The sequence below is a fragment of the Rhinoraja longicauda genome, chromosome 33 (assembly GCF_053455715.1).
Source record: "Rhinoraja longicauda isolate Sanriku21f chromosome 33, sRhiLon1.1, whole genome shotgun sequence".
Taxonomy (NCBI): Eukaryota; Metazoa; Chordata; class Chondrichthyes; order Rajiformes; family Arhynchobatidae; genus Rhinoraja; species Rhinoraja longicauda.
Genome location: NC_135985.1, coordinates 18,840,514 through 18,868,431, shown reverse-complemented (window position 1 = coordinate 18,868,431; position 27,918 = coordinate 18,840,514). Strand labels below are relative to the sequence as shown.

Here is a 27,918-nt window from a genome sequence, read left to right as displayed (position 1 = left end):
TATATGAATGTTGGTTTATTGTCACGTGTGCACTGCACAGTAGAAATATTTTAGCATAGATCACATATGCACGAGCCACTGCATTTTGGCGCCGTTTACATAAAGTCCAAAGTCCAAAGTCCCATCCGTGCGCTGGATATACTGGAGCGGCTCCTGATCCAGGCGAGCCCCAGGCTCGATCGACGTCCCTCTCCTCACCAGACCGACCGCCTCTGTGTCCCGCGGGGAAACGCCTTCCGCAGCCGACCTTGCAGGAGCTGGAGGCATTACCCCTCTCCTACTGGCCCACCCATCGTATCCATCGTCACCAGCGGCTCCCTCCTCCTCAGTTCTCCGGTCTTCAGGGCCGATCTCAGCAGTTTCCGAACTTACATGTCAGGTAGGCTATCAAGTTGAGGATTTGTATGCAGCTGCCGACTTAATAATAATTTTACATTTTAATGATTTCTTAGCAGAGTGCCCACCTGTGAGTCACTGCGACGGTGACACACATGTGGCAACTCCGCCATTATATCATATGATATTTCTATGCTGCCTGCATGCCCACTGGTGGTCATTGTCATTTTTCTGTTTTATAAATAATTGTACACCTATGGTGTATATATATTCCAATATTTCAAGCTCTTTTTAAAAATTGAATATTATTGATTTGTTGCCATATAAACCTCATTAAATTTATAAAACTGACATCTCTTTTTTTTCCTACAGCCCGCAAAAATGTGCCAAATATATAATGTGGCCCTCATGCTGAAAAGTTTGGAGGCCCCTGAAATAGAGTATAGGAAGAGGTAGGGAGCTTAGCTGCATTGTGTCCAGACAATAATCTCTCACTCTGTCTGCAAAATGAAGGAGCACGGTGAAGCACATGCCTATCTGTATCAATGGTATCAAAGTAGAGATGGTCAAGCGCTTCTAGTTCCCAGGTGTAACAATTTGTCCTGCTCCAACCACATTGGTGCTCGTGCCAAGATAGCACACCAACATCCCTACCTCCTCACTTGGCTAAGGATGTTCAGTAAGTGTCCAATGATTCTTACCAATTTCTACAGAAGCACCATAGAAAGCACTTGTCTGGATGTATCACAGCATGGTATGGCATCTGCTCAGCCCATGACCCCAAGAAATTACAGAGTTGTGACTGAAGCCTAGTCCAACACATAAATCAGCCCCTACAAAATTCAGCAGCGTGAAATAACAATAATCTTTCATTGCTTGCATTTCCAGGCACTTCATCCCTTCAGTATTTTATACTTCTGTCAGGATATTTGATGCAGGAAATTTAGCTAGAATGTTTTACAGTATCTCTCATTGATGAAAGGAAGCAAAAAAAAGAAAATCAAACACTTTAATTCCTTTCATTGAACTCTCAAATTGCCCCAGAAAGCGAGATAAATGAGGAGCCATTAGCACTTCACTGTTTTTCAGATTGAAGCAATCTTCAGTCACAACCCTGAGAAGTCAATTCATATAAATACCATTACTAGATGCTTTGAATACAATCATGGTATACTTTAATACATACATGGTATGAAACTTTTACACTTATTTGCTTTGTTAAATTGTAGAATGATACTGATGAAAGTTTTAATTGGGATTAGCATTTAATGCCAACGAACATGCTTGAAATGCACTAGGGCCAGATTAATTATAGTTGAACAAAGCTTCTGAAACTTGCCTTTGACTGATATTAAACCCAGCATTTGGGCCATATGCACTATACTGCTTTAATTAACTACTTTGAAAAACTATATTTTGCAAAGCTTACTCTGCCGATTTCTGCTGACCACGAAACCACAATCGTGTTCGGCACCGTCGTGGACAATCTGACTAGTGAGGTAATGTTGATTGGTCGGCTGGGTCGCTTTGGTTCAACACCATTTTTGGTTGGTGGTAGATAGCCCTAGGGTGAAAACAAAATTGCTTAGTTTTCCCAAAACAGCAAACTAAGAAAAGCTCCATTAGACCAACAGCATCAATACTTACTGGAAGATTACAAGTTTTTCCATTAACTTTCGCACATAGATTTGGGGGGAAATGATCTTCCTGTGGACAACTGGTTTCTGATAAACAAAACCTTGAAAATTAAAACAAAATTATGAATATCAAATTATCTCCAGTAATCCATAATTTTGAAAATCAATTCTTTAACCAACAATGGATATAGTTTGCATTACAAATGCATTCTGAACAAAAGCATTCTCCACATGGATAATATTAGGTAAGATTAAATAATATTTAAGTACAAACTTGTACAATGTCACCATTAATATATTCTCCAATTTCAGTTGTCATAAGCAAGCCAGGTAAAGATTGTAATTTCCTTTGTGAAGTGATCAAGGAACCAGACGGATTGTTACAAGAATCCAGTGATTCCATGCCACTACGGCAGAAACCAAGGTACAAAAAACACACTGCTAATTTCCTCAACGTAAGACCCCCTTGGAAGAAGTTCTCCTTCCCACCAACAGAAGTTTTGACGCTCCCCTTCAGAGTTTCCAAGTCTCCTCAAAGTCTGCCCACTTTGAAAAATTTCTCGTCACTCCAATGGGAGTTCTGTGACTCTTTTACTACTACTCCTTTGTGATTCCTACTCCTCTAACAATTTATTCATATTTTTCATATTTCAGATACAGCGCGGAAACAGGCCTTTTCGGCCCACCAAGTCCGCGCCGCCCAGCGATCCCCGCACATTAACACTATCCTGCACACACTAGGGACAATTTTTACATTTACCCAGTCAATTAACCTACATACCTGTACGTTATTGTTTAGTTTGGGCTCAAGATTCCAGCACCTGCAAATGCTTGTACCAACCAAGTTGTATACAGATTTAACTAAATGAATATAAACTTCCCTAGTTGCAGACCTGGGTTTGAACTCTTGGTTCATTCAAGGCCTACCATTTACTCCATCCAGTAATTTTACAATGCCACCAAGCCCATGTACCAATTATACGCTTTGAACCAAAACGTTTGCATTGAACATTTTAAATAAATAGCTTTAAATTGTTATTTTAAACATTTCAAAACAATCAAAAAGTCTTTTTCTAACATGGCTGGGTTTCCCCCCCCCCCAATTTCATTTACCAAATTGCTTAAACATTTTATGCAAGTCACATAAAAAAAAAGGGGGAAAGCCAAAACAGGGAAAGAGAGAGCAAACAGAATAGCAAGTGAAAGTTAGTTAAACTAATAATATGCATTACCTTAACTGAACCTGAACTGTGAAGTCACACTTGGTCCCCGATATGTCCCTGAATAAGAATGAAATATATTTCACTTATAAATTTACATTATAAATTAAATTGATAGTAACAATTTACATAGCTTAGTTCCTAAAAACCCAGAGACTTTGTAAGCCAAACTATTTTTAAACTAAACAATTAAACAGATCACAATAACAGGTCTATTTGTTCACAGAATATGGCTGTTGCTGGCAATGCCAGTATTTATTATTCATCATTGTTTACTCCTGAGTTAAGGCATTTAAGAGTCAACCGCATTGGTGACACTGCGGTCATGTGGAGGCCACACATGGGTGACATGGATGGCCGATTTCTTTCTTTGAAGGACTTTAATCAGAAGGATTAAAAAAAAACAAATCTGCTACTTTCTTGATTATAGTTTGTTTTAATTCCAGATTTAATTACTTAAATTTAAAATCCTCATGTGCCGTGGAAAATTTGAACTCCTGACCCTGGATGAATAGTCCAGGCGTTTAGACGCGAGTCTAGTAATTTAACCACTATGCCACCATAATCTGCATTAATCTATAAATTTAAAAATTGGGATTAAATCAAATAGTTTTCAACAATTTAAAAAACTGCACTCACTTTTAATTCTGTGTTGGAAAACTACTCAACTTTTCTTGCATTACAGAAACTATAATTAGCACAGATGGTTGGATTGTGATACAAGTATGTCATAACTTCTTGGATAGTGCACAAAACTTTTAACATAGCTTTTTATTCGCAAAATGCTGGAGTAACTCAGCAGGTCAGGCAGCATCTCGGGAGAGAAGGAATGGGTGACGTTTCGGGTCGAGACCCTTCTTCAGAGTCTGAAGAAGGGTCTCGACCCGAAACGTCACCCATTCCTTCTCTCCCGAGATGCTGCCTGACCTGCTGAGTTACTCCAGCATTTTGCGAATAAATCGATTTGTACCAGCATCTGCAGTTATTTTCTTATATCTTTTAACATAGCTTGCCGTCTGAGTGTGTTATGGGAAATACGCAAACATTTAGGACTCAAAGCTAGTAACTGAATCCAAGGCAATACATCACTTAACTATTGTTTAACTCCAGAAGTGAGATCAGATCCATGAAATTAAAAACATCGGTATTTTTGCAACATAAAGATTGTTTTGGCTTTCACTTAGAAATCAAAAGCAGACAAAGTACTACTACGGTTATGTACCGATGGTCAGTCAAACCTCATTTGCTACAATAGCTCAGGACTCCATGGCAGATGTTTATATGTAGCTCTTGGCTGAATTCCAGCAATAATTCACCCAAAAAACACTTGGACAAAGGGACTGATATTGCAAATGTGTAAACTGTGGCTAAATAACCTCCAGACCAAGATGCTAACAAACTGGAGAATTTAAAATGAAGTAATGAATATTTTTTTCTTGTAAGATGAGGGTGGAAGAGCTGATACTCAAATTAAAGTAAAGTTATCCCTTTTTTTTAAATTACACACAAAAATGAAAATAAAAACCAAAGCCAGCAATTAAAAGGGAGAGGGGGGTTGATAATAATGAGAACACAAGGAGAAGAGAATGATATAGCAGTGATATGATGAATACAAGTTTCAGTTTGCCAATGATAGACAATAGACAATAGGTGCAGGAGTAGGCCATTCGGCCCTTCGAGCCCGCACCACCATTCAATGTGATCATGGTTGATTATTCACAACCAGTACCCCGTTCCTGCCTTCTCCCCATACCCCCTGACTCCGCTATACTTAAGAGCTCTATCTAGCTCTCTCTTGAAAGCATTCAGAGAACTGGCCTCCACTGCCTTCTGAGGCAGAGAATTCCACAATATATGCTATCACAATAGGGGTAGTTACAAGCAACATGAATTGGAATATTAAATTCTGAGATATTAGTTTGTGAATGACCAAAAGGGCAGTGAATGCATTTCAAATTTTTTATTAGAGTGGTCACATTTTTGGACTTTGAAAGTGTAATAAATTGTGAAAATCTGGAAGGAATGTAGTTTCAAGGAGACTTTAGGTTCTATGCACATGGATCATTAAAATGTCAAATGGGTGCAGAAACTTTTCCAACTTTTTAATGGAAATCAAGCCTTTTTAATTGGAAGCTGGTGGACTCCAAAAATGATATGCCACATCCATACAAAGCTTTGGCTAGACTACAGTTGAAGTGAAAAATAATTGAGCATCGCAACATGGGAATCGATGTAGTATAATGTCACCAAAATGATAAAGTTTCCAGGGTTTAAATCAAGAGAAGTGATCACACAAATTATGGTTGTGTAACCTAAAATTTAGAAAGTATAGGGCGAGCTAATTAGAGCTTTCAAGCTACAAGAGACTTATGAAGGGCAAATGAAAAGAAACTATTCTTGCTGCAACTATTCTAGGTCTACAATGCATCTAAAAACTGCAGCCAAGCCTCTCAGGAGTTGGGAAACAATTATGTGCAGAGGACGGTCGAAATTTGGGAACCCTTGCAAGCAGCAGTTGATGTTAAGTAGATTGCGCATTTTAAATGTGAGATTGAAATTATTCTCACTGATTAGAGCAACAGGCTGCAGGAGCTAACTGGGCCCTCCTATTCCTACAATGAGAGAATCCTAACTTAACTAAGTGCATAAAAACTTGTGGAATCTGACTATTTTAACATGGCAAGTAATTCATAAACTGACAAAACTTAAAACTTAAATTGTTGAATTAAAAGAGCCTAAAATAACTTGCCACTTAAATTTATTCTTAGTCAAAAATTACATTCAACTTGAACATCAGTTTACTTCTTCCCCACCCTCCGTTCTAAGGAGACCATGGCCAAATGTAGTCCTAGAATAATAGCAGTCAAGATATTAAAACAGATATTTTGAATGTTTGGTCTGTAACCTTCTTTCGCAATATATTTACTTCAACCAACAATAAAACTATGTAAAAAGAACAATGATTACTTACATTGAATTACTAATCTGTTGAACTTGTTGTGGTGTCAGTGCGAACGCAAAACAAGTCTCCTGAAATCGCTGGCCATTATCCGAAGCTTAAATAGATAAAAAAGGTCAAATTTACAGTCAGTATGTTTTTTTTAAAACCTGGGCATTTTATGGGTTTTGAATGATATAAATACAGCATATGGTGATCTTAGTTTTTCTAACTCAATTGTTCCCACTCAACGGTTCACATGTTATGATTGTGAAATAAATCAGCAAAACATGAATTTGTAGTTGAAGGGGATTGACAATCCCAGGAATGTTCCACTTGAGGAAGGACAGTTGGATTTCTATATTTGTAAAGTTCATGGTAAATGGGTTTTAGAACTCGTGAACCAGAGCAATGCAGTTCTGCACAATTCACCTCCATTCTCAATTATCTCCCAAACTTGGCTCTAAATCTATATAGGTTATCATTTTTAAAAACAGAAAGCCTCCCAGTTTAGAAAGAAAATTTGCAAGTATGTTGTTAAGTTTTCCACAGTACTGAGAAAAAACATCTACATATCTTGTTACTGGAATTCTCGTGATGAAGTTTAGTTTAGAGATACAGGGTGGATACAGGGCCTTCAATCCACTGAATCAGCACGGAGCAATGGTCACCCATACACTTGTTCTATCTTATCCCAGTTTTGCGTCCTACACACTAGTGACAATTTATAGAAGCCAATTAGCCTACAAACCTGCACAACTTTCGAATGTTTGAGGAAACCGGATCACCTGGAGAAAACCCAAGCAATCACAGGGGAAAACATACAAGCTCCATAGACAGCACCCGTAGTCAGGATGGAACCCAGTTCTCTGACTTTGTAAGGCAGCAATGCTATTGCTGTGTCACTGTGCCACCAAAAGCTTCTTTGCCAGCATCTCTCAAACCAATGATACTCACAATACCCAGACAGTTGTGCAGTAAGCACAGGACAGATGAAAGTCACCGGTGAGAAAAAGTACCCGATCAATACAAAGGAGAGAAATTGGTAAATTATATATTGCCACAGCAGCAAGGAATTTGTTATTTTCACCCCGGCACTAAGAACAACTCATTTTAGTTTTCATGCTATCACCATTTAGGACAGCACAGTGGCACAGCGGTAGAGCTACTATCTCACAGCGCTAGAGACCCGGGTGCCATTCTGACCATTGTGCTGTCTGTCCATGCAGAGTTTGTACGTTCACCCTGTGTTTAGTTTAGTTATAGAGCGCGGAAACAGCCCCTTCGGACCATCGAGTCCGCACCGACCAGCACATTAACACACTCCTACACACACTAGGAACAATTTACACTTATACCAAGTATACAAACCCAAGCCAATTAACTTACAAACCTGTACGTCTTTGGAGCGTGGGAGGAAACCGAAGATCTCAGAGAAAACCCACAAGGTCATGGAATGTACAAACTCTGTACAGACAGCACCCATAGCTGGGATCAAGCGCTGTAAGGCAGCAACTCTACCATCAGATGCGCCACCATGCCCCCCTAAACACTGTGTGACCACATGGATTTTCTTTTCTCCTGGTGCTCTAGTTTCCTCCCACACAAAGTGTAGATTTGTAGGTTAATTGGTTTCTGTAAATTGCCCCTAGCGTGTATGATGTGAAAGTGGGATAACAAAGAAAGTCTATAGGTGATCTTTGTTCATGTGGACTTGGTGGGCTGAACGGCCTATTTCCATGCTGTGTCTCTAAATTAAACTAGCTTACATACACCGATGAGCCAAAACATTATGACCACTGACAGGTGAAGTGAACAACATTGATTATCTTGTTACAATAGCACCTGTCAAGGGGTGGGATATATTAGGCAGCAAGTGAACAGTCAGTTCTTGAAGTTGATATGTTGGATGCAGGAGAAATGGGCAGGAGTAAATAGCTGAGTGACTTTGACAAGGGCCAAATTGTTATGGCCAGACGACTGGGTCAGAGCATCTCTGAAACGGCAAGGCTTGTGGGGTGCTCCCGGTCAGCAGTGGCGAGTACCTACAGACAGTGGTCCGAGGAGGGACAAACCGGCGACAGGGTGCTGGGCGCCCAAGGCTCATCGATGCGCGAGGGCAACAAAGGCTTTCCCGTCTGGTCCGAACCGTCAGAACTTGTGCGTCTACTGTGGCACAAGTCACAGAAAATTTTAATGGTGGTCACGGGAGGAATGTGTCACAATACACAGTGCATCGCACCCTGCTGCTTATGGGGCTGCATAGCTGCAGACCGGTCAGAGTGCCCATGATGACCCTGTCCACCGTCGAAGGCGCCTACATTGGGCACGCGAGCATCGGAACTGGACCTTGCAGATGTGGAAGAAGGTCGCCTGGTCTGATGAGTCCCGTTTTCTTTTAGATCACGTGGATGGCCGTGTACATGTGTGCCGTTTACCTGGGGAAGTGATGGCATCAGGATGCACTGTGGGAAGACGACAAGACGGTGGAGGGAGTGTGATGCTCTGGGCAATGTTCTGCTGGGAAACCTGGGTCCGGCCAATCATGTGGACGTCAATTTGACACGTGTCACCTGCCTAAACATCGTTGCAGACCAGGTACGCCCCTTCATGGCAATGGTATTCCCTGATGGCAGTGGCCTCTTTCAGCAGCATAATGCTCCCTGCCACACTGCACACATTGTTCGGCAATGGTTTGAGGAACATGATGAAGTGTTCACGGTGTTGCCCTAGCCTCCAAACTATCCAGATCTCAATTCGATTGAGCATCTGTGGGATGTGCTGGATCAACAAGTCCAATCCACGGCGGCTCCACCTTGCAACTTGCAGGACTTGAAGGATCTGCTGCTAAAGTTTTGGTGCCAGATACCACAGGACACCTTCAGGGGTCTTGCAGAGTCCATGCCTCGGTAGGTCGTCGCTGCTTTGGCGGCACACGGAGGAGCAACAGCATATTAGGCAGGTGGTCAAAATGTTTCGGCTCATCAGTGTATGTTGTCTTCCTTCATGATTGCTAGGTCAAAACCTTGGACCCCCTACTGCACTTGAACTATTCCAACAACACAGGTGAAGAGGTAATTATTACAGATATCAACTGCTGGTCCTACCAACTACATCTACATCACTTAAACGAATTACAGTATTCAGTGTCAGTTCACTTTTTTAAGACATCAGTTTCCACTGCCAGTCCTCCTCAGGTGAGGAAGGCCTGACTTGTATACATCCTGGATGTATGTGCAAGCATTTGGGAGACAGATTGGTTGGATTCGCTGGCTGCTGTAGGGCAGCAACATCTTCTGCTGTCTGGGAACTTGTTTTTTTTACTCGCAATTCCGACCTGCAAACTGTCCCTCCCTGCCTGAAGTCCGCCACAATCATCCCACTGCCGAAAAAGTCTGTCATCAGCGGTCTTAACGACTACCGTCCGGTAGCACTCACGCCGGTCATCACAAAGTGCTTCGAGAGACTGGTCCTGCAGCACATCAAAGCCAGCCTCCCACCCACCTTCGACCCACACCAGTTTGCCTACAGAGCAAATAGGTCTACAGGGGATGCCATCGACACTGCTCTTCACACTGCACTGACCCACCTTGAACACCAGGGGAGCTATGTGAGGATGCTCTTCCTCGACTTCAGCTCTGCCTTTAACACGGTCATCCCGAGCAGACTGGTCACCAAACTTTCCGACCTTGGATTTTCCCAAACCATCTGCCAATGGATCAAGGACTTCCTGACCAACCGCCCCCAGACCGTCAAAATAGGCCCTCACCTCTCCTCCACCATTACACTGAGCACCGGCTCACCACAGGGCTGTGTGTTGAGCCCCATCCTTTACTCCCTCTACACTCACGACTGCGCCCCCACCCATCCCACCAACACCATCATCAAGTTCGCGGATGACACGACTGTGGTTGGACTCATCTCAGAAGGAGATGAGACAGCCTATAGGGATGAAATCCAAAGGCTGGCAGCATGGTGTTCAGTGAACAATCTGGTCCTGAACTCCTCCAAAACAAAGGAACTTATAATTGACTTTAGTAAAACCAGTGGAGATTACGACCCACTCTACATCAATGGGGTCTGTGTGGAAAGGGTACCAGCTTTCAGGTTCCTGGGTACGCACATCGCAGAGGATCTTACCTGGTCTACCAACACCATCACCACAGTAAAGAAGGCACAGCAGAAACTCCACTTCCTGAGGATCCTCAGGAAAACCAACCTGCAGGAGAAGCTCATGTTGTCCTTCTATCGCTGCTCCATCGAGAGTGTGCTGGCATACTGTATAACCACATGGTATGCCAGCTGCTCAGAAAAGGACAGGAAGGCCCTTCAGAGGGTCATCACGACGGCCCAGAAGATCATCGGCTGCTCACTGCCCTCCCTGGAGCACCTGTTCAGACTACGCTGCCTCAGTAGAGCAGGCAAAATAATAAAAGATCCATCCCACCCCGGCCACCGTCTGTTTGTTCATCTGCCCTCTGGTCGACGTTTCAGGTCGATCAAATCCCGAACAAACAGACTTAAGAACAGTTTTTACCCCAGGGCCATACGAGAACTGAACACTACCTTTGCACTAGGCAACACCGTTAAAAAATCTTGTACTTAATATAATTGTATTTAATTGTATTTATGTATTTATTTGTTTTTGCATTTATTGCATATATGTTTGTACGCACCGTCAGGATTGGCTATTTTTTAATTTCGTTGTACTCGTTGCAATGACAATAAATGAATATTATTATTATTATTATTATTATTATTATTATTATTATTATTATTATTATTATTATGTTCAGGTTACGAACAGCTCACAGGAACAGAGTTTCTTTTATAATTACTTTAACTCTTTCACTAAGAAAGCTCAAGAACTGATTGAAGAACATATTTCCCTTTGCAAGAATTCTGTCATAACCTGGGGAGGACCTGTATAGGGGATGTTATTATATGAGCAATGAATTTGCCAATCATCCACAGATGGTCAGAAATAATAACCAAGCCAAATGAAAACACATGGAATTTATTGTTGAATATCAAAGTACAATAAATTCACTTTTGTATCGCAGCAATAGCTGCAGGATATTTGCAGCCCTTAGAGTTAGTTCTTCAATTAGGTGTCCTGCTATTTTAAGCTGTGTCTTGGCTGGGTGGAAGATAAGTGTGTATGTGTGACAGTGCCGATTAACACGATACGTTACAAGTTTTCCAGTCAATGTCAAGCACTCTTCAGAAGGACTTGGCACAGGACAAAGTCAGACCATTTTATTTTGTTACTGAATATAGCAAGTATCAGATTCTTTGAATTTAGTCATATGTCACCAGTGAAGCTGATGAAAATTTAGATCCAGGACTCATGTCATCTAAGACTGAACAAAATCAAAGAACTGCAGGTGCTGGAAATCTGAAAAAATTGAAAAGAAAACACTAGCAAAGAGAAACAGTTACGATTGTGAAGTTCAGAAACATCTTAAATACTCATTGTGCATAATATTCACTGACCCAATTTCACTTTTAGGACGGTTTATTGAAACAATTCATACAGATCTCAGCCAATTTATTTCACACAGGTATTCAAAAGAGAAACCATATTTAATTTAGCCCATTTACTTATATTTGCTCGATCTCACAAAATGGTTAATTAAGCGTTGCTGAGATCAAAGATTCCTTCTGGAGCTTGCAGACATTAGGTAGGTGCGGAGCAAAATAAGAATCAAAAATAGGAATTAGGATTGCAAATTGTTTGCCTCGTGTTACAGATTCAAACATTAAAGCAACCTTGCTTTAATTATACAGGGCCAGGGCAAGAGCACACACCTGAAGACTTTCAGGGAGTACTATTGTTAAAGTTCGTTTTCTCGAGACAGACACCAATGCAAAGTTAGTGGTAAAACAGTAATTTTATTACTCCAGGCGGGAGTGGTGGGGTCAGCACTGGATGTCTTCAGACACCCACAGAGCTCATCTCATGTCCCACTCTAGAAAACAAAGGACAACACGGTTTAGTTATATCTTTATCTTATCAGTGAATGATGTGACACAACTCACATCATGCCCATACAAGGTAGTAAAGGAAATAAGACCATGTCCATATATGGTATTAAAAAGTCATCAGTCGGTCAGCTTTTTTTTTCATGATAAAGCAATCTCAGCTTATTATTATTATTTTTTAGCAAAGCTAACTAAAGGTCAGTTTTGTTTTCATAATAAAGCAATCTCAGCTTATTCTTTTTTTTAGCAAAGCCAACTAAAGGTCAGTTTAAATTTTTTTTAAAGTATGTGCTGTACTTCCCAAGGTTAAACACAACTCACCCCCTTTCTGCTTAGCTAAGCAATTTACAATGTGCAAGAAGAAGCAGACATCCATTTTGTGACCTGTTTCTTTTTAATAATTACTTTAACTCTTTCACTAAGAAAGCTCAAGAACTGATTGAAGAACATATTTCCCTTTGCAAGAATAAAATGAACGTTCATTAGTGGTTCAGATACTGAGATTGTCCAATTGGGTGGCACGGTGGCGCAGCGGTAGAGTTGCTGCCTTACAGCGCCAGAGGCCCGAGTTCGATCCTGACTGTGGGTGCTTGTCTGTATGGAGTTTGTACATTCTCCCATGACCTGTGTGGATTTTCTCCGGGATCTCCGATTTTCTACCACTCTCCAAAGACATATAGATTTGTTGGTATAATTGTAAATTGTCCTCAGTGTGTGTAGGATAGTGTAAGTGTGCGGGGATCGCTGGTCGGTGCACATTCGGTGGGCCGAAGGGCCTGTTTTCGCGCTGCACCTCTAAACTAAACTAAAGAAACTAAACCAAACTAAAGAAACAGTCTGAAGAAGGGTCTCGACCCGAAACGTCACCCATTCCTTCTCTCCTGAGATGCTGCCTGACCTGCCAAGTTACTCCAGCATTTTGTGAAATAAAAAAAATAAAAGATCATTTAGACAATGCCAAAAAGCACAAGACTGTTCTGATGAATGACCATTAACCTTAAACATCAACTAATAAGGCTAGGGTGGTGTTTACCATGCTCAGGAAGATCTGGAGCTCAAAACACATCTCAATCAACACCAAAATATGCATCTTTAACTCAAATGTGAAGCAGGTCATGCTGTATGGATCAGAGACATGGAAAACAGCAAAACACACAACAAACAGGCTGCAAACATTCATTAACACCTGCCTCAGGAGAATACTAAACATCTGGTGGAGAGACAAAGTAAGCAAAGTGGACATGTGGAAAAGAATAAGGCAGGATTCCATTTACTTACAAATCCAAAGGAGAAAATTGAGTTGGAATGGACACACCTCAGAAAACCCGCCACAAACATCACCCGGCAAGCCCTGAAATGGAACCCCAAAGGAAAAAGGAAAAGAGGTCGACCCAGGAACAGCTGGAGAAGAGGTGTCCAGGCAGAAATGTCTGGGAGTGGGTTCAACTGGGGAGATCTCGAAAGAACCACCAACAACCGAGTGCGGTGGAGGACATTTGTCAATGGCCTATGCTCCCTAGAGGAGCAAAGGGCTTAAGAAGAAGTAGATCGACTGTTTCTCTCCACACAGATGAGGCCTAAACTGAAAAACTCAATTTCTTCCTGTTTTAATTTTTCAGCAGCTACAATGTTTTACTTTCAAATTACATTTCAAAGGAGTTTAAAGAATGAGGGGCAATTTCATTGAAACAAAATTAAAAAGGAAATTTTGAGGATAATTGCTGAATATTTTCACAGCCAAGTCTGGAACAAACGATTGTCCATTAAAGACTCATGAGAGATTTGTTCATTCAAACAATTACAAATGTCTGGAATTCTTCATCGCAGAAGGCTGTGGTTGCTCACTCAGTCAGTTCAACACCGAACAATGGATTTTCAAATACAAAAATATTCAAATGGATTGGGTATTGGAGCAGAAGGGTATAGCTGTGATACTGAATGGGAGAACTGACTTTCAAAACCAAGTGCCCTACTCTTACCCCCATCTTTTTTAAAAAATTACATTACTATTCAGTGCAAACTTGATTTTTTGAAAATGTACACATTTCAAATTCTCAAGTAGCCAAGCTAAAAATTCTGCTATCACTTAGGTCTTTTTTCTGCTCAATAAATTTATTTGCACGTTCATAGCTAAAAAACATTAGAACTGTATTATTCTGGTCAAGGCTGATCACAAGAGAGCAACAAGTATGACTAGCAACCGGGAACTTCTCAAACCTGGTGGCCAAAAATACATTAAAACAACAAAAGTGACTCCAATGAATTGACCTGGCAAAAGTACAAAGTCTCCCCTTGTAATTGCCATACAACATTTTAATCAAAGCTTCCCCTTTAAAACTACTCAAATACTGTGGTGGGAAAGTGCACCATTTGACAAAACTCGGAGCCACAAGGGACAAAAATAGCACCAGTTCTATTCTGGATCCACCAGGATTCACTAAAGCTTGTTAAAAAATATTAATATGGGGAAGGTCAGACCAGGGTTAAGTTTAGATCCACATTCTCTCCCATGATAAAATTTTATGGCACCTAGTACCAATTTCAGATAGACAGGTCACTGCAAAAGATGAGGGGCATAAAGCAACTGGAATTGCTTGCAAACATGAATGATTCCCCCACTCAAATCGCCAGTCTGAGCACTGACCTGTAAAAACTGTAGAGCAGTTAAACACTTCCTCCCACGGGAAAGAAAGAGGAAGAAGTTTCTCCCTGATTTTTGCTCTGATTGCCAGGAGTATACTGGCAAACACCTTATGCACAACATTAACTTCTTCAGCTGGAAAATTGTAATTATAAAAGTCATCATTGTGTAACTGAATAATTGTTAGCATAGATAGAATCTTAACTATTTTTGAAAACAATGAATAAATATTTTTCAGGATCACTAAGTTAATTCCGGAATTCCCGGAAATTCCCGGAATGGCGAGTGTGTCGTATGTTGAAAGGCTGGAGCGACTAGGCTTGTATACGCTGGAATTTAGAAGGATGAGAGGGGATCTTATTGCATTCATAGGCTGGTGTGCAAGGCCACATTGGACGCCAAACATCCTTTGCACCACCTCGCCCAGGATTCACAGCAACTGGGACCTCAACACCTGTCGTCTCGTCACCCTTTCTCCCGTCATGCAGCGACCGTCTGTGGCACCCGTTTCAACATACTAGGAGCATGGAGAACCAGCTGGGAACAGACATCGCGACCTCAATTCACTGTCGCACCGAACACCACAGCCCCACCCGGCTTGGACATGCCCCTGCAAAGAGTGGGTCGCCCTGAACCGGCTCCGCACAGGGGTCGGCCGGTTCAATGCCAACATGCATCGTTGGGGGTTGCGTTCATCAGCAGCCTGTGTGTGTGGAGCAGGCCAGCAAACAGAGCAGCACGTCATTTTCGACTGCACTGTCCTCCGTCCCCCTGGTGGAGGGGTAGACCTCACGGCTCTTGACAACAGCACATTGCACTGGCTACAGCGCCTGGAGGGCGTCACATAATTTCTGCTGCCACAAACGCAAGAAGATTGAAACATATAAGATTTTAAAGGGATTGGACATGTTAGAGGCAGGAAACATGTTCCCAATGTTGGGGGAGTCCAGAACCAGGGGTCACAGTTTAAAAATAAGGGGTAGGCCATTTAGAATGGAGATGAGGAAAAACATTTTCAGTCAGAGAGTTGTAAATTTGTGGAATTCTCTGCCTCAGAAGGCAGTGGAGGCCAATTCTCTGGATGCTTTCACGAAAGAGCTAGATAGAGCTATTAAAGATTGCGGAGTCAGGGGGTATGGGGAGAAGGCCGGAACGGGGTACTGATTGTGAATTATCAGCCATGATCACATTGAATGGCAGTGCTGGCTCGAAGGGCCAAATGGCCTACTCCTGCACCTATTGTCTATTGATGTAGATGTTGGTGGGAAGGTGAGCATTTTATTAATCCATCCCCTGTGATGTGCTGTCTTCAAGTTGCCACCATCCTTCTTATGAAGGTACTTCCCCTTTGTTGGGAGATGGAGATCTAGGATTTAGATGAAACAACAAATGAAAGAGTGATATCCTTCTAAGCTAATAAGTGTTGGAAGGAACTCTGGAGAAAAGGAATATGTGATAAATATGTGAGGAATATCCTCTGGAGGGACTTGGCTTCGAGTATTTCCTTCCATCGTGGCTCTGTGCAGGTTAATAGGGCGGCACAACACTGCACAGCACAACACCCGACAATGCAAGAAACCAGGTTTCAACCCCAACCTGTTCAATACAAATAGTGAGGCCCACCGGAAATTGGAGGAACAGCACCTCATATTTCGCCTGGGCAGTTTGCAGCCCAGTGGTATGAACATTGACTTCTCCAACTTTAGATAGTTCCTCTGTCCCTCCCTTCCCCTCCTCCTTCCCAGATCTCCCTCTATCTTCCTGTCTCCACCTATATCCTTCCTTTGTCCCGCCCCCCTGACATCAGTCTGAAGAAGGGCTCGACCCGAAACGTCACCCATTCCTTCTCTCCCAAGATGCTGCCTGACCTGCTGAGTTACTCCAGCATTTTGTGAATAAATCGATTTGTACCAGCATCTGCAGTTATTTTCTTATACTGTTCAATACAAACCTTTCAGCTCTAGAGATAGACACAAAATGTTGGAGTAACTCAGCGCGTCAGCACCCAAAACGTCATCTATTCCTTTTCTCCAGAGATGCTGCCAGACCGGCTGAGTTACTCCAGCATTTTGTGTCTATCTTCCTTCTGAGTCAACATATGTGCAATCTGTATGTGGTGGTGTTCATGCAAGCCTGCTGCCTTTTTTTCTTCGTGGGAATAGAGTTGTCAGACTACCTTGGGCAGAGCATTTTACAAATGCTTTTGCTGCAGCCACTGTGATATAGGGAATGAATAGAGTGCCAGGTAGGGCAACAATCTATCAGGATGATTTGTGTTGAATATGAATGTTGCTGGAGCTACACCTCATCCAGACTATCAAAGTACATTACATCATACTCCCTATTTGTGCCGTTAAACTGTGGAAGTGCTTGAGTGTCATTAGGTGACTCACCTGCCTCTAGATATACAATTTCTGATTTGTTTTGTAACCACAGTATTTGTTGCTGGTCCAGCTAAGTTGCTGCTGACTTTTAAGATGTTGATGGGGGGTAATGTCAATCGAAGTCAAAACTTGTGAATTAGACTTTTTGCGAAAGGTGTACATTTTTTGTCACGTTTTGGTGTGAATGCTATTTGCCAATTGTCATCCCATGCCCAAATGTTGTCCAGTCTTGTTGTACACAAGCATGGATTGTTTCACTTGCTCGAGTGGTGCAGATGCCATTAAACATTGTTCAGTGAACCTTCCCAACACTTCTGTCATTACGGATCGTTATGGAAGGAAGGTCACTTATGAAACAGTAGAAGACTAGGATATTTCTGAGGTACTTCTGTAGTGATGTCCTTGGGTTGCTATGTTTGACCTTCAACAACTACACCATTTTCTTTTGTGTGAGGTAGGATTCCAACCATTGATGTGTTTGGCTCCCAAGTCTACAGAAGGTCGTGTCAGAATCCTTACTGCCAGTCATCCAAATTCTGCCTCTACCGCAAGGAGCTACTGTTATTTTTTCCACTGGAATAAATTCAATGGACCATGTTTGAGCAGGTTGTGCGACGGACTGGAGCAAAGAGACCAATCGTTTAAATATGTTCACTGTGGAATGAACACTGAACAAGACTCATGTTTTTCTGACACAGAACAAGAACCTTCTCTTCAAATAGTGTCATGGAATCCTGAAAATCTCTTGGGGCCTCAAAAATCTTTCAAACAGACAGAATAAATGAAACCGAATGAGGTCCTGAAACTAAAGGTTTGACTGTTTGAAATTTTATACATTTGCGAGATTGCATTGGAATGGAAAGCATCATTCTGGCTGAATCCACACAAAGGAAGTAAAATATTTAAGGGCCGGTGTCAAAATCTATTCAAATACTTTCAAGTTAAACTAAACTGCAGTCACAACCCATGAAGACAGGTGCAACAACACGCAGGCAACCTCTCACTCATATGTGCAAGAATATCACTGTTCAGAAATGGCATGTTTAGGGCATCAAAAGGTCACCGTTGGACTTTGATTATTTTGGATAGTTTCCCACTCAATAAGCCACAGTTGGAGCATTGTGTGTAGTTTTGGCATCATGCAACAGGAAGGAAGTTAGAGCCATGGAAGGATTCAGTTAAACAATGCCATGAATTTAACTTTACAGTTATAAAGGCATGAAGAATTGATGAAGAATTGATGCCTTTGTTCAACCATATGGAAAATGCTATAGGAAAAGTTTCAAATTCTTGAATATTCGATAGAGCTAATGATAGGCCGACTCCGATAATAGACAGATTTGGAAATCAAAGTGACCAGTGGAAGAATGAAGTAGTAACTAAGAAGTACATCCATTTAGAACTTTAGTCGAATATCTCGTATCTTTCTTGAAAGGAAACAAAAAGTGGAAAAATATTTGCGAGAATGTGAGGTAAAAGAAAATAAATCTAGAATTACTGAAGACATATCCTGCTAAACTCGCATTATTCAATGTAACACAATATAATACCTAAATATTCTTATGAGATATTCACAATTATTTGGATGACTTTTAAACCTTTGAAGTCTGACAAAGCTACATTACTTCACAATCAAGTAGTAAGTTGAGTTGAGCATTCAAGACTTAAACTGTAAGTCATGTACTTGAATAAAATATACATGGTAGAGCTGTGCATAAAATTAAGACTTAAAAATTTGTAATATGGAGCACAGGAAAGGAGGGCAGGAAGGAGGACAGTTCCTTTGGAGTGATATGGTGCAATGCTGGGTTTTGCAGTCTCAGAGCTCCAGGGCCCAACTTCAATCCTGATCTCCAAAGTTGCTTGTGAGGAGTCTGCACATTCTCCCCATGCTCTGTGGATTTCTGCCAGGAAGTCTGGTTTTTGTCCACATGCAAAAGAGGCACTGGCAGGTTATTTAAGCCCTAGGATTGTCAAAGGCAAAAGAACTGGAGGTTGATCTGCATGCGAGAGAATATATTGCTGGGCTGCAGAAGAAGGGAGGGGTAAGAGACAGAAGGAGAGAAACAAAACTGAGAGAACCTGTTGGGAAATTCGCTAGTGCTGTTGACAAGGATTTCAATTTGTTTCCCAGAGAGGTAGAAATTTGAAAGTCAAACTTCCGTACAATAGGCAGAGCAAAGGGAAAGATACAGAGTGCAGAGTATTGTTCAAGAGGATATTTTGATTGTAGCTGGATAAAAAGGCTGGTATAATGAACAAAGTTTAAAGCAGAGAAATTTGAAATATGCATAAGAGTACGGATGTAAAGGAATGTAATATGAGAACACAAATAATTGAAAGAGAAAGATCAGGTTGAGAAAACAGTATAAGGCATGCACAATTCGGGATTTTACAGCTGTTTGTTTTGGAGGGGTCAAAGGACAGGTGCCAGTAGGAAGTAAAGGGGAAAATAGAATTATGAGGAACTGGAGGAATATCTCTCATGCAGCATATGGTTAGCATCTGGAACGCACTGACCGTAGATGTGATGGATGTAAATTGAGTTATGGTCTCCTAGAAGTTGAATAGATATATCATGGAGAAAAACCTGCAGGCTAAAGTGACGGGCACAGTGGATAGAATTAGAGTTGGATTAGCAAAGAAAAAATGCTAGGGTAACTCAGTTGGTAAGGCAGCATCGCTGGAGAACATGGATTGGTGACGTTTTGGGTCCTGACACTTTTTGAGGAAGGGTCCTGACCTGAAAGGTCAACTATCGCATGTTCTCTGGTGATGCTGCCTGACCCACCGAGTTACATCCAGCATTTTGTGTCTTTCCTCGGTAAACCAGCATCTGCTGTCCCTTGTTTCTACATAGAGATCTTGCAGAGAACTGAAATGAAAAAGGATGACAGGGCACAGGAACTCACCCACACTTGCATGGAACAGCAGGAGGCCACTGATAGTTATGTTTTGGAAAGGTTTTCAAAATTCTGAAATACTTGGAATAGACAAAATGTGATAACCCAATTGGACAAATCTGGGAATCGAAAGTTAATCTGTTCAGGACATTAGAGCTATCACTCCAAGTGGGCACATGGCAGAAGAGGTAATTAACATTTTGGACGGGAACTAGAAAAGTTAGAAAACCCAGCATGGTACGGCAAGGTTCAGTGATTGGAAACAGAAAAGATTAAATGACAAAAGGGATGATGCAGAAAGCCAAACGGCAGAGAGGAGGGGATGGTAATGATGGGACATGATTTTAAAAAATGGTGGATTTGGGGGATGTAATTAGGAATGGCAGAACAATTATAAGCAGCTGTTGCAGCGAGAGAAAATGGGAAGACTGCTTTTGAAATTATTAAAAACAATGTTTCTGAAAAGCTGCAGAGTTTTTCATTAAAATGAAAATAGAAAAACTGGCGATACTTAGGTTGGATGATTAGTGAGTCCTACCACACAATTTCTCAACCGATGGAGCAGATTTATCATGTGGAATCTCTCAAACTACTAGCATCACTTGTCAACCTTAAACTATCCCATTTTAGTATTTTGATATGCTTAGGTTAAAACTGATAGTGAACTTGCTGGGATTTAACAAGGGCCCAATAACTGACCAATTTTATTTTTCAAATGCTGACAGGTTATGTTATTCCAGCATATTCTGGGATTCTGTAAATTACAGAAAATACAAACAAAAGGCATTAATTTTACGCTGATGTTAATATGTTTGTTGCATTGTCCATTCATCTGGTCTACTTCCAAAGAAAATAAGCACCCAGTGAAGAAATTTAATGTTGCACCAATATTGCAAGACTCCAACAATACCTCTGTTGGGTCCCATAGGAACACTGATTGTGCAACCCATGAGGGAAAGATCAAAGGAACAGATTTTTAGGAAAAGGCAACACGCAGTGTGCAAATTGACACAATTCCCTTCACATTAGAGGCATTATTACTGTCCAAAATAAAATGATAATGGATTCTGACAGACAATTCCAAAGTAAAAATAGTTCATCTAAAAAGGGTCCTTTACAATGGGATGTGAAATGATCTGTCATGGGTAGTCAAATTGTCAGACATGTAACTGAACAATGCAAGGCCTAGAAGCTGGAAATACTTCAGCTACAGTTTTGGTACATACCCATAAAGGAGGAAATGGAAATTAATGCCAGTTCAATGGACGATGAAAACAAGAGAGCAATTTACAATAGGAAAGGGCAGGCCAAAAAGGCATATGAAATGCATCAGGTTACTCACCTCAGTGAGAACCAAGCTCATTGCAGGAAGTTCATACGAATTAAAACAAGATGACTGACAGGACGAGACACCAAGTATGAAAAAAAGACTGGCAGTAAACGAAAAGAGAATCTAAAAAGAGATGTGATGGAGTGAAAGGTTGTCCTTGAACTGTGGATGGAGGACAGTGGAGTGACCCGACAGAATTTTGTGCTAATAATTTAAACATGAGGCCTCCAATTTTTGGAATATATACAGACAACCCCTACTTTACAGGGGGTGGCATTCCTACAAACATTGCAACTTTCCTATAATGTGACCACATTAATTCCTCATGTATCAATAAAAGTTGAAAAACAAATTGTATTGATCAGTTTACTTTTTCCCACATAAATTCCATGAGAATTTTATTCCACATCTCAAATTTTTGGGTACCGATATGTGAATTCTGTAGGTTCAAATTTCCAGATGCATTGCAGGGGTCACCTGTATAAATAACTTGTATTTAGTTGTACAGGATATGATTACCATATTTGCAGACAGAATTTGGAGGCATGGTGAAGTATGAAGAGAACAGAAGGTCTTTGGTTAACTGGATAGGTTTGTTCTCCCCAAACAAGGAAGTTGCCAAGGCATCTGATACAGTAACTGTTCCCACATAAACAGATCAAGATTGGGGATCTTGATCTGGAAAGAAGACAAATGGTGAAATAACCAAAGATGAGACATTTTCTTTTAAAACTGAGTTGTTAGCATTTGGAATGCACTGTCAGGTTTATAATTTTGATAAAGAGCACTACAGAAGAATCTGAAAGGGAAAAATTGCTTGGCCACGGGGTGGAAGGTGGAGATGATTAAGGCAGTGTGCACTGGTCTTAGAATTAGTATGGAATCTATAAGCTAATCATCCTCCTACTGTGTTACAATTATTGAGAGCCTGAAAGCAATTATTTTGGATTTCCAAGGAATCACATGGTCTACAACACAAAGCAATTTTATTTCACCCCTAACGGGTAACTTCAGACAAACCTGCGGATAACTAGAATCATTAAAGAAAATGTAAACAGGTAAGGAGCTCATGGCCAGAGAATTATAGGGTAATCAGAAACAATTCTAAAACTAAATGCTCGGTGGGTTAAAAATTGGAAAGCAGTCCACCACACAGCACAATTATCCATTAATAATAATTTCAAATTGCTCTACTTTTGATATGCACACTTTTGTCCAAATTTAGGTTTGCTACCTTGCATTTCATAGTAAAATATTATGTGAAAGAAAGGTTTGTGAATTTCCATCCCACATCATCTCACATTTCTTGGTGAATTAGAAACAAAGATAAAATACATTTTCCAAGTTTTGGAACAATGCAATTACTGTAAACAAATTAAATATTGGACAGATTTTGTACTGGCAATGAAGTCCTTACCATTATTTACGCGCAGTTTGGATAATGGCATCAAATTGCATCCAAAAATTCCCTGCTACTCGATAACATGTAAATGGTACTCATCACCTAACATACCACACAAATGGGGAGGTGGAAGTTTGGAAATAGTTAGTGTAAGAAGCCCTCTAATGGCAGAATAAAGATAATGCTTGCAATTATGATTGCCCAATTCCTTCCAATTTTATTGTTGAACCTTTAGAAGTAACAAATTAAAAAATTATGCCCCTTAGTTCCTTTTAAAAAAAATCAATCATTCTATCCTATTTTGTTTTCTGAGCCAAATTTGTAAATTTTTATGACTGAACATTCTTGTTGCAACTTCCTGCCTCAAACACTGTACTCTTAAAAATTATTCAGTATGGTTAGTTAGGATGCACAAGACTGTTTATCCTATGAAAACAGATCCTATTTACCTGATCCAAACATATTCAGAGAAAGTTGCAATTTTTAAGATATTTTTCAGAAAACTGCACTGCAAATTTCCATAAACCTTGGAAGACTGTAGGTTTCATGCCCAGCTGGTATCATTTGACTGCAGTTGAGCACAAAATTGAGCAGCTAGGCTCAGTTTACCCTTCTCGTCTAGAAACTGGAATCTAAGACTGAAAGGATACTAATATCCAAGTAATGAATGCATGCAATGTTCTAACTTCCACTATGTAAAAATAATTCAAAAAAGGTTACTATTTTTCTAAATTCTTCCATATCACATGCTCTCAGCTGTCCACTCTTTTTCCAAAGCTCCAACAGTAAGTTGGACAAAAGTTCCTTAGTCAATCTGTTATGCCTTATGGACACTCATTCCTTGTCTAGGATCGAAGACAATTTGACAGGGTGGTGCCCTTCCCCCAAGTCCTTGTACACATGCATTTTCTTTTTGCCAATGCCAATAGGGTTCAGAAACAGAAACTTCCCCAAACGATAAATGTTCAAATCTGTACTGCAAGATAGTAAAACTCCAATAATTCAATATCCAATTGTCTGGAAAGCCAGATGGATCGGCATCTGGCTCACCATGCTTTGTTTCATCTGCTCCCTTTAAAATAACAGGGGCCAGGTTTCTCTTTTTATGAGCACTATCTAGTATCCTGAGATAAAAGCGAATATAGCTCCCCTAATGCCTCATGGAAAAATCTGGCAGATGTGACTTTTTTTGTGCAACTTTGAAGTACAGTCACACTTTGACAATTCAACAACCTCAGATAATTCGTGCTGTTGAACTAACAGACTTTTCCAGACTATTAGATTTTTTTAAAATACTCCAATATACATTTAATTATTTTTAAAGCTTGTAATCTGCAGCATAATAAGATCAGTCTAAAGGGTCCCGACCCACAGCGTCGTCTGTCCATGATCTCCAGAGATGCTGCCTGACCCACTGAGTTACTCCCGCATTGTGTCTTCTTTGGCAGTGTCTTCCTTGTGTTTAAAACAAAGTGCTGGAAACAGAGCCCGAATGCTTAAATAGATACAAAAGCAACACAACAATGTGTAGTGAAGTGGATTCTTTCCACACCCACAAAAGCTATCTATCAACAGCATCATCCAGTACAAATAGGACTATACACACTCTTCTCTACGTACCCACATTGTGCAGCTTTGATCAACAGAACTGCACTCCTTGTAAGGTCTTGCACTTTGATAGAGAAATAAAGGCAAAGACTATTTTCTAAATGGGAAGAGGATTCCGAAATCGAGGATGTAATGGGATTTGCGAATGTTGGTGCAGGCTTCCCGAAAGATTAATTTGTAGGTTGAGATGGCAATAAGGAATTCAAATACAATGTTACCATTCATTTCGAGAGGATTAGAATGTAAAAGCAGGAATATAATGCTGGAGTTTTATAAGGTGCTGGTCAGGCTACATTTGGAATATTGAGAGCAGTTTTGGTTCCCATATCTGAAGAAGAATGTGCTGGCATTGGAGAGGGTCCAGAGGATGTTTACAAGAATGATCCTGGGGATGACTGGGTTAACATACGAGGAGCTCTGGGCCTGTACTTTCAGGCGTATAGAAGGGGGAACCTCGAGGATACCTACCACATAATGAAAGGCATAGATAGGATGGATATGGAGAGGCCATTTCCAGTAGTGGGAGAGTCTAGGACCAGATGGCACAGCCTCAGAATAAAAGGGTGTGGCTTCAGAATGGAGATGAGGAGGAATTTCTTTAATCATTTTAATTTGTTACCACAGACAGCTGTGAACGCCAAACCATTGGGTAATTTTAAAGCAGAGATTAATAGGTTCTTGATTGGTAAGAGCGTCAAAGGTTATGGGGCGAAGGCAGGAGAATGGGATTGAGAGGGAAAAATAGACCAGCCATGATCGAATGGCAGAGCAGACTCGATGGGCCAAATGGCCTAATTCTGCACTTATGAACTTAAGGGATGTGCTCGAGTCCAGTTGCCTGTACCGAACATATACCGCCTTTTTCCTGGGCAGAGCTTCAATATTCCTTGTCAGCGAGGGTTCCCTAATTCTGCCAATCTTGCTCTTCACTACCAAAAAAATGCTGAACTCTTCCTATCTCATTTTTTAAATCCTCCCACTAGCCAGAAGGCCCATTACCTGATAACAGCCTCTCTTAATGAACTTTTGCAAGCATCTGTCAATGCCATCAAATTTAACCTTTCCCCGATCCAGGACTTTAATGTGTGGCCCAGTCCTATCCTTTTCCATAATTAATTTAATAGATTTATGGTCGCTGGTCCCAAAGTGCTCCCCCATTGACATTTCAGCCACTTGCCTAGCCTCATTTCCTCTCTACCATTTAGCTAAAGGGCCAACATTGAATATGCTGCAGTCTGTTTCAAAAGAAAATTAGGGAAAGTGCTTTTTCTTTACAAGGTGAAATGTGCTGCAATCAACCCCCAATTCGGAAACTAAAGTCATAAACTACAGTGAGGCCAACCGATTACACACAAATCTGAACAAATGGCATGCGTCAAAAATTATTTCTGTTGAGAAAGCATCTGCAGCTCATAATCTGCATTAAATATTAGCTTGAGAGAAAACATCTGCAATTGAAACATCTTTCTTAAATATTTTTCCACCATTTTGTCCACGTTTAAGACAAAAGCCCCAGTTACCGACACTCCTTCAGGTTCCTCATTCAAATGACCATTCCTCTTGTGTAAGTGGTGACCCAATAGGTTATTCCACTGTCAGCCACAGTGTCCTCAACCAAATTTTACATGTATCTTCCAACAGGAATTTACCAACCAACAAGCTAGTACAATTAAAGACATGGTTTTAATTGTCAAACTATACATAGATTCATAGGGTTACACAGTATAGAAACAGGCAAATTCATTGGTCAACCTCACTCCAGAGGTAACAGCCCCAGCCTACCCACTCTCTGTCAGCTACGGCCAAGCAAATTTTCTCAAGCGGGATCCCATGTAATCAAACCTTCTGGACTCATCTACCATGCAGGATGTTGTCAAAGGTGAATCTAAATTCCATGTACACAATGTCCACTGCTCAGTCCTCAATCTTCTTGGTCAGAAATCAAATTTGAGACAATCTCCCACAAACAAATCCTCAGAAACCCTTCCAGTAACCATTACTCATGTTAGATTCACTGGTCTGTCATTTACTGGCTTTTCCTAGTTGCTCTACTTAAATAAAGGTATAATATTAGTCACATTCCAATATTCTGGTACTTCACCCATGAATAAGGAAGAAACTAAAATCTTTGCCAGGGCCCCAGCAATTTCTTCCCTTGCTTCCCGTCAGGCCGCGTAACAGATGCTGTCAGGTCACAGCCATACCCCAGTGGCAGGGCCTGGCTCACCCATCACAGAACTGAGAAACACGCCTGAAGAGGGAAGCCACCGAGCTCGGCCTCTGCTCGACCCTGAGGACTGGAGAGAGTCGGCAAACACAAGAACAAATACCCAGTAAGAAGAACTGGGATTGGTAATAATTTACTGATCAGTATGCAAAAAAATAATTTCACTGAACCTCAGTTCATGTGATAAAGGACCAATGAACCATTGAAAATCAAAGAAATTCAAAAGGATCCATTTTACAGCACACAAAATCTGAGACAAATTCTACAAGGTAAATGAATTAATGGCACAAATAGAGGCAAGCTATATTCCAATTGTCATAGAAACATGGTTGCAATGTGTCCAAAGATGTCATAGCTGCATAGATTCACACAGCACAGAAACAGGCACTTCGGCCTAACTTGCCCGTGTCGACCGGGATGCCCACACTAGACCCACTTGCCCACATTTCACCCATACCATTTGGCAAGGGTACACATACTAAAAGAGGTGATGCAGAACTATTATGGAGGGAGAGATTATTACAGCAAAGTAGTAAAAATAATTTTGGTTTGGGAGATTATATAAAACTAGAATTAATTTGAGTTGAACTATGAAAACAGCAAACATTGATAACACATATTTAGAGGCTACCAATTTGTGTTTCAAATATTGCAATAATCAAGAAACTTAGATTTAAGAAGTGTCAACAGTAATCGTTGAAAACTTTAACCTATGATTGATTGAACCAAATTTGCTTTAATAAAGATAGAATTCATGAAATTTGTACAAGATGATTTTCTAGATATGTTGTGGAACCAATGAGGGAAATGCTGCAAATAAGAATGGAAGAGTGGCTGTAATTAATAGAATTTGACACTGTGTAGAAGTATAATGGCAGGAAAAAGGTTTACCTTAAGTTTTAGAGGTTTAAATTTACCCAAAGGAACCCATCAGAAAAAAAGGAAGCATATGTAAGGTTCAGGAAGCTGAAATTGGACAGGGCATTTGAGTATGTAGGAAGCAGGAGGGAACAAGCAGGTAATCAGGAGGGCTAAATGGGGCCATGAAACATCCTTGACAACTGGGATTGAAGCAAATTCCAAGGTACTTTACACATACATTAAAAACAAGAGAGCAACTAGCGAGTGTCGGATCACTCAAGTACAAAGAAGGAATTAATGCCTGGAGTTGGCGAAAATCCATAACTGACAATTTTTGTGTCATCTGCAAACTTACTAAAGAGTGGACTTATATTTTCTCTGAAATAATTGTGCAGGGTGGAAATATCACATGCTGGGAGGTATAGCTTTAAGGTGAGAGAAGGAAA

General features: G+C 40.7%; 1 protein-coding gene across 8 annotated transcripts in view; it reads right to left on the bottom strand.

The window, feature by feature from the left end:
* Window positions 1-27,918, bottom strand: part of pias1b (protein inhibitor of activated STAT, 1b) — a 142,469-nt gene that overhangs the window by 37,686 nt on the left and 76,865 nt on the right. For all 8 annotated transcript variants that reach the window (XM_078427119.1, XM_078427125.1, XM_078427122.1 and 5 more), the window contains 4 exons: window positions 6,165-6,249; window positions 3,206-3,253; window positions 1,984-2,074; window positions 1,766-1,900 (listed from right to left, as the gene is read on the bottom strand). In XM_078427119.1, coding sequence (XP_078283245.1) covers window positions 1,766-1,900; window positions 1,984-2,074; window positions 3,206-3,253; window positions 6,165-6,249 — 359 coding nt within the window. The remainder of the gene's footprint in view (window positions 1-1,765; window positions 1,901-1,983; window positions 2,075-3,205; window positions 3,254-6,164; window positions 6,250-27,918) is intronic.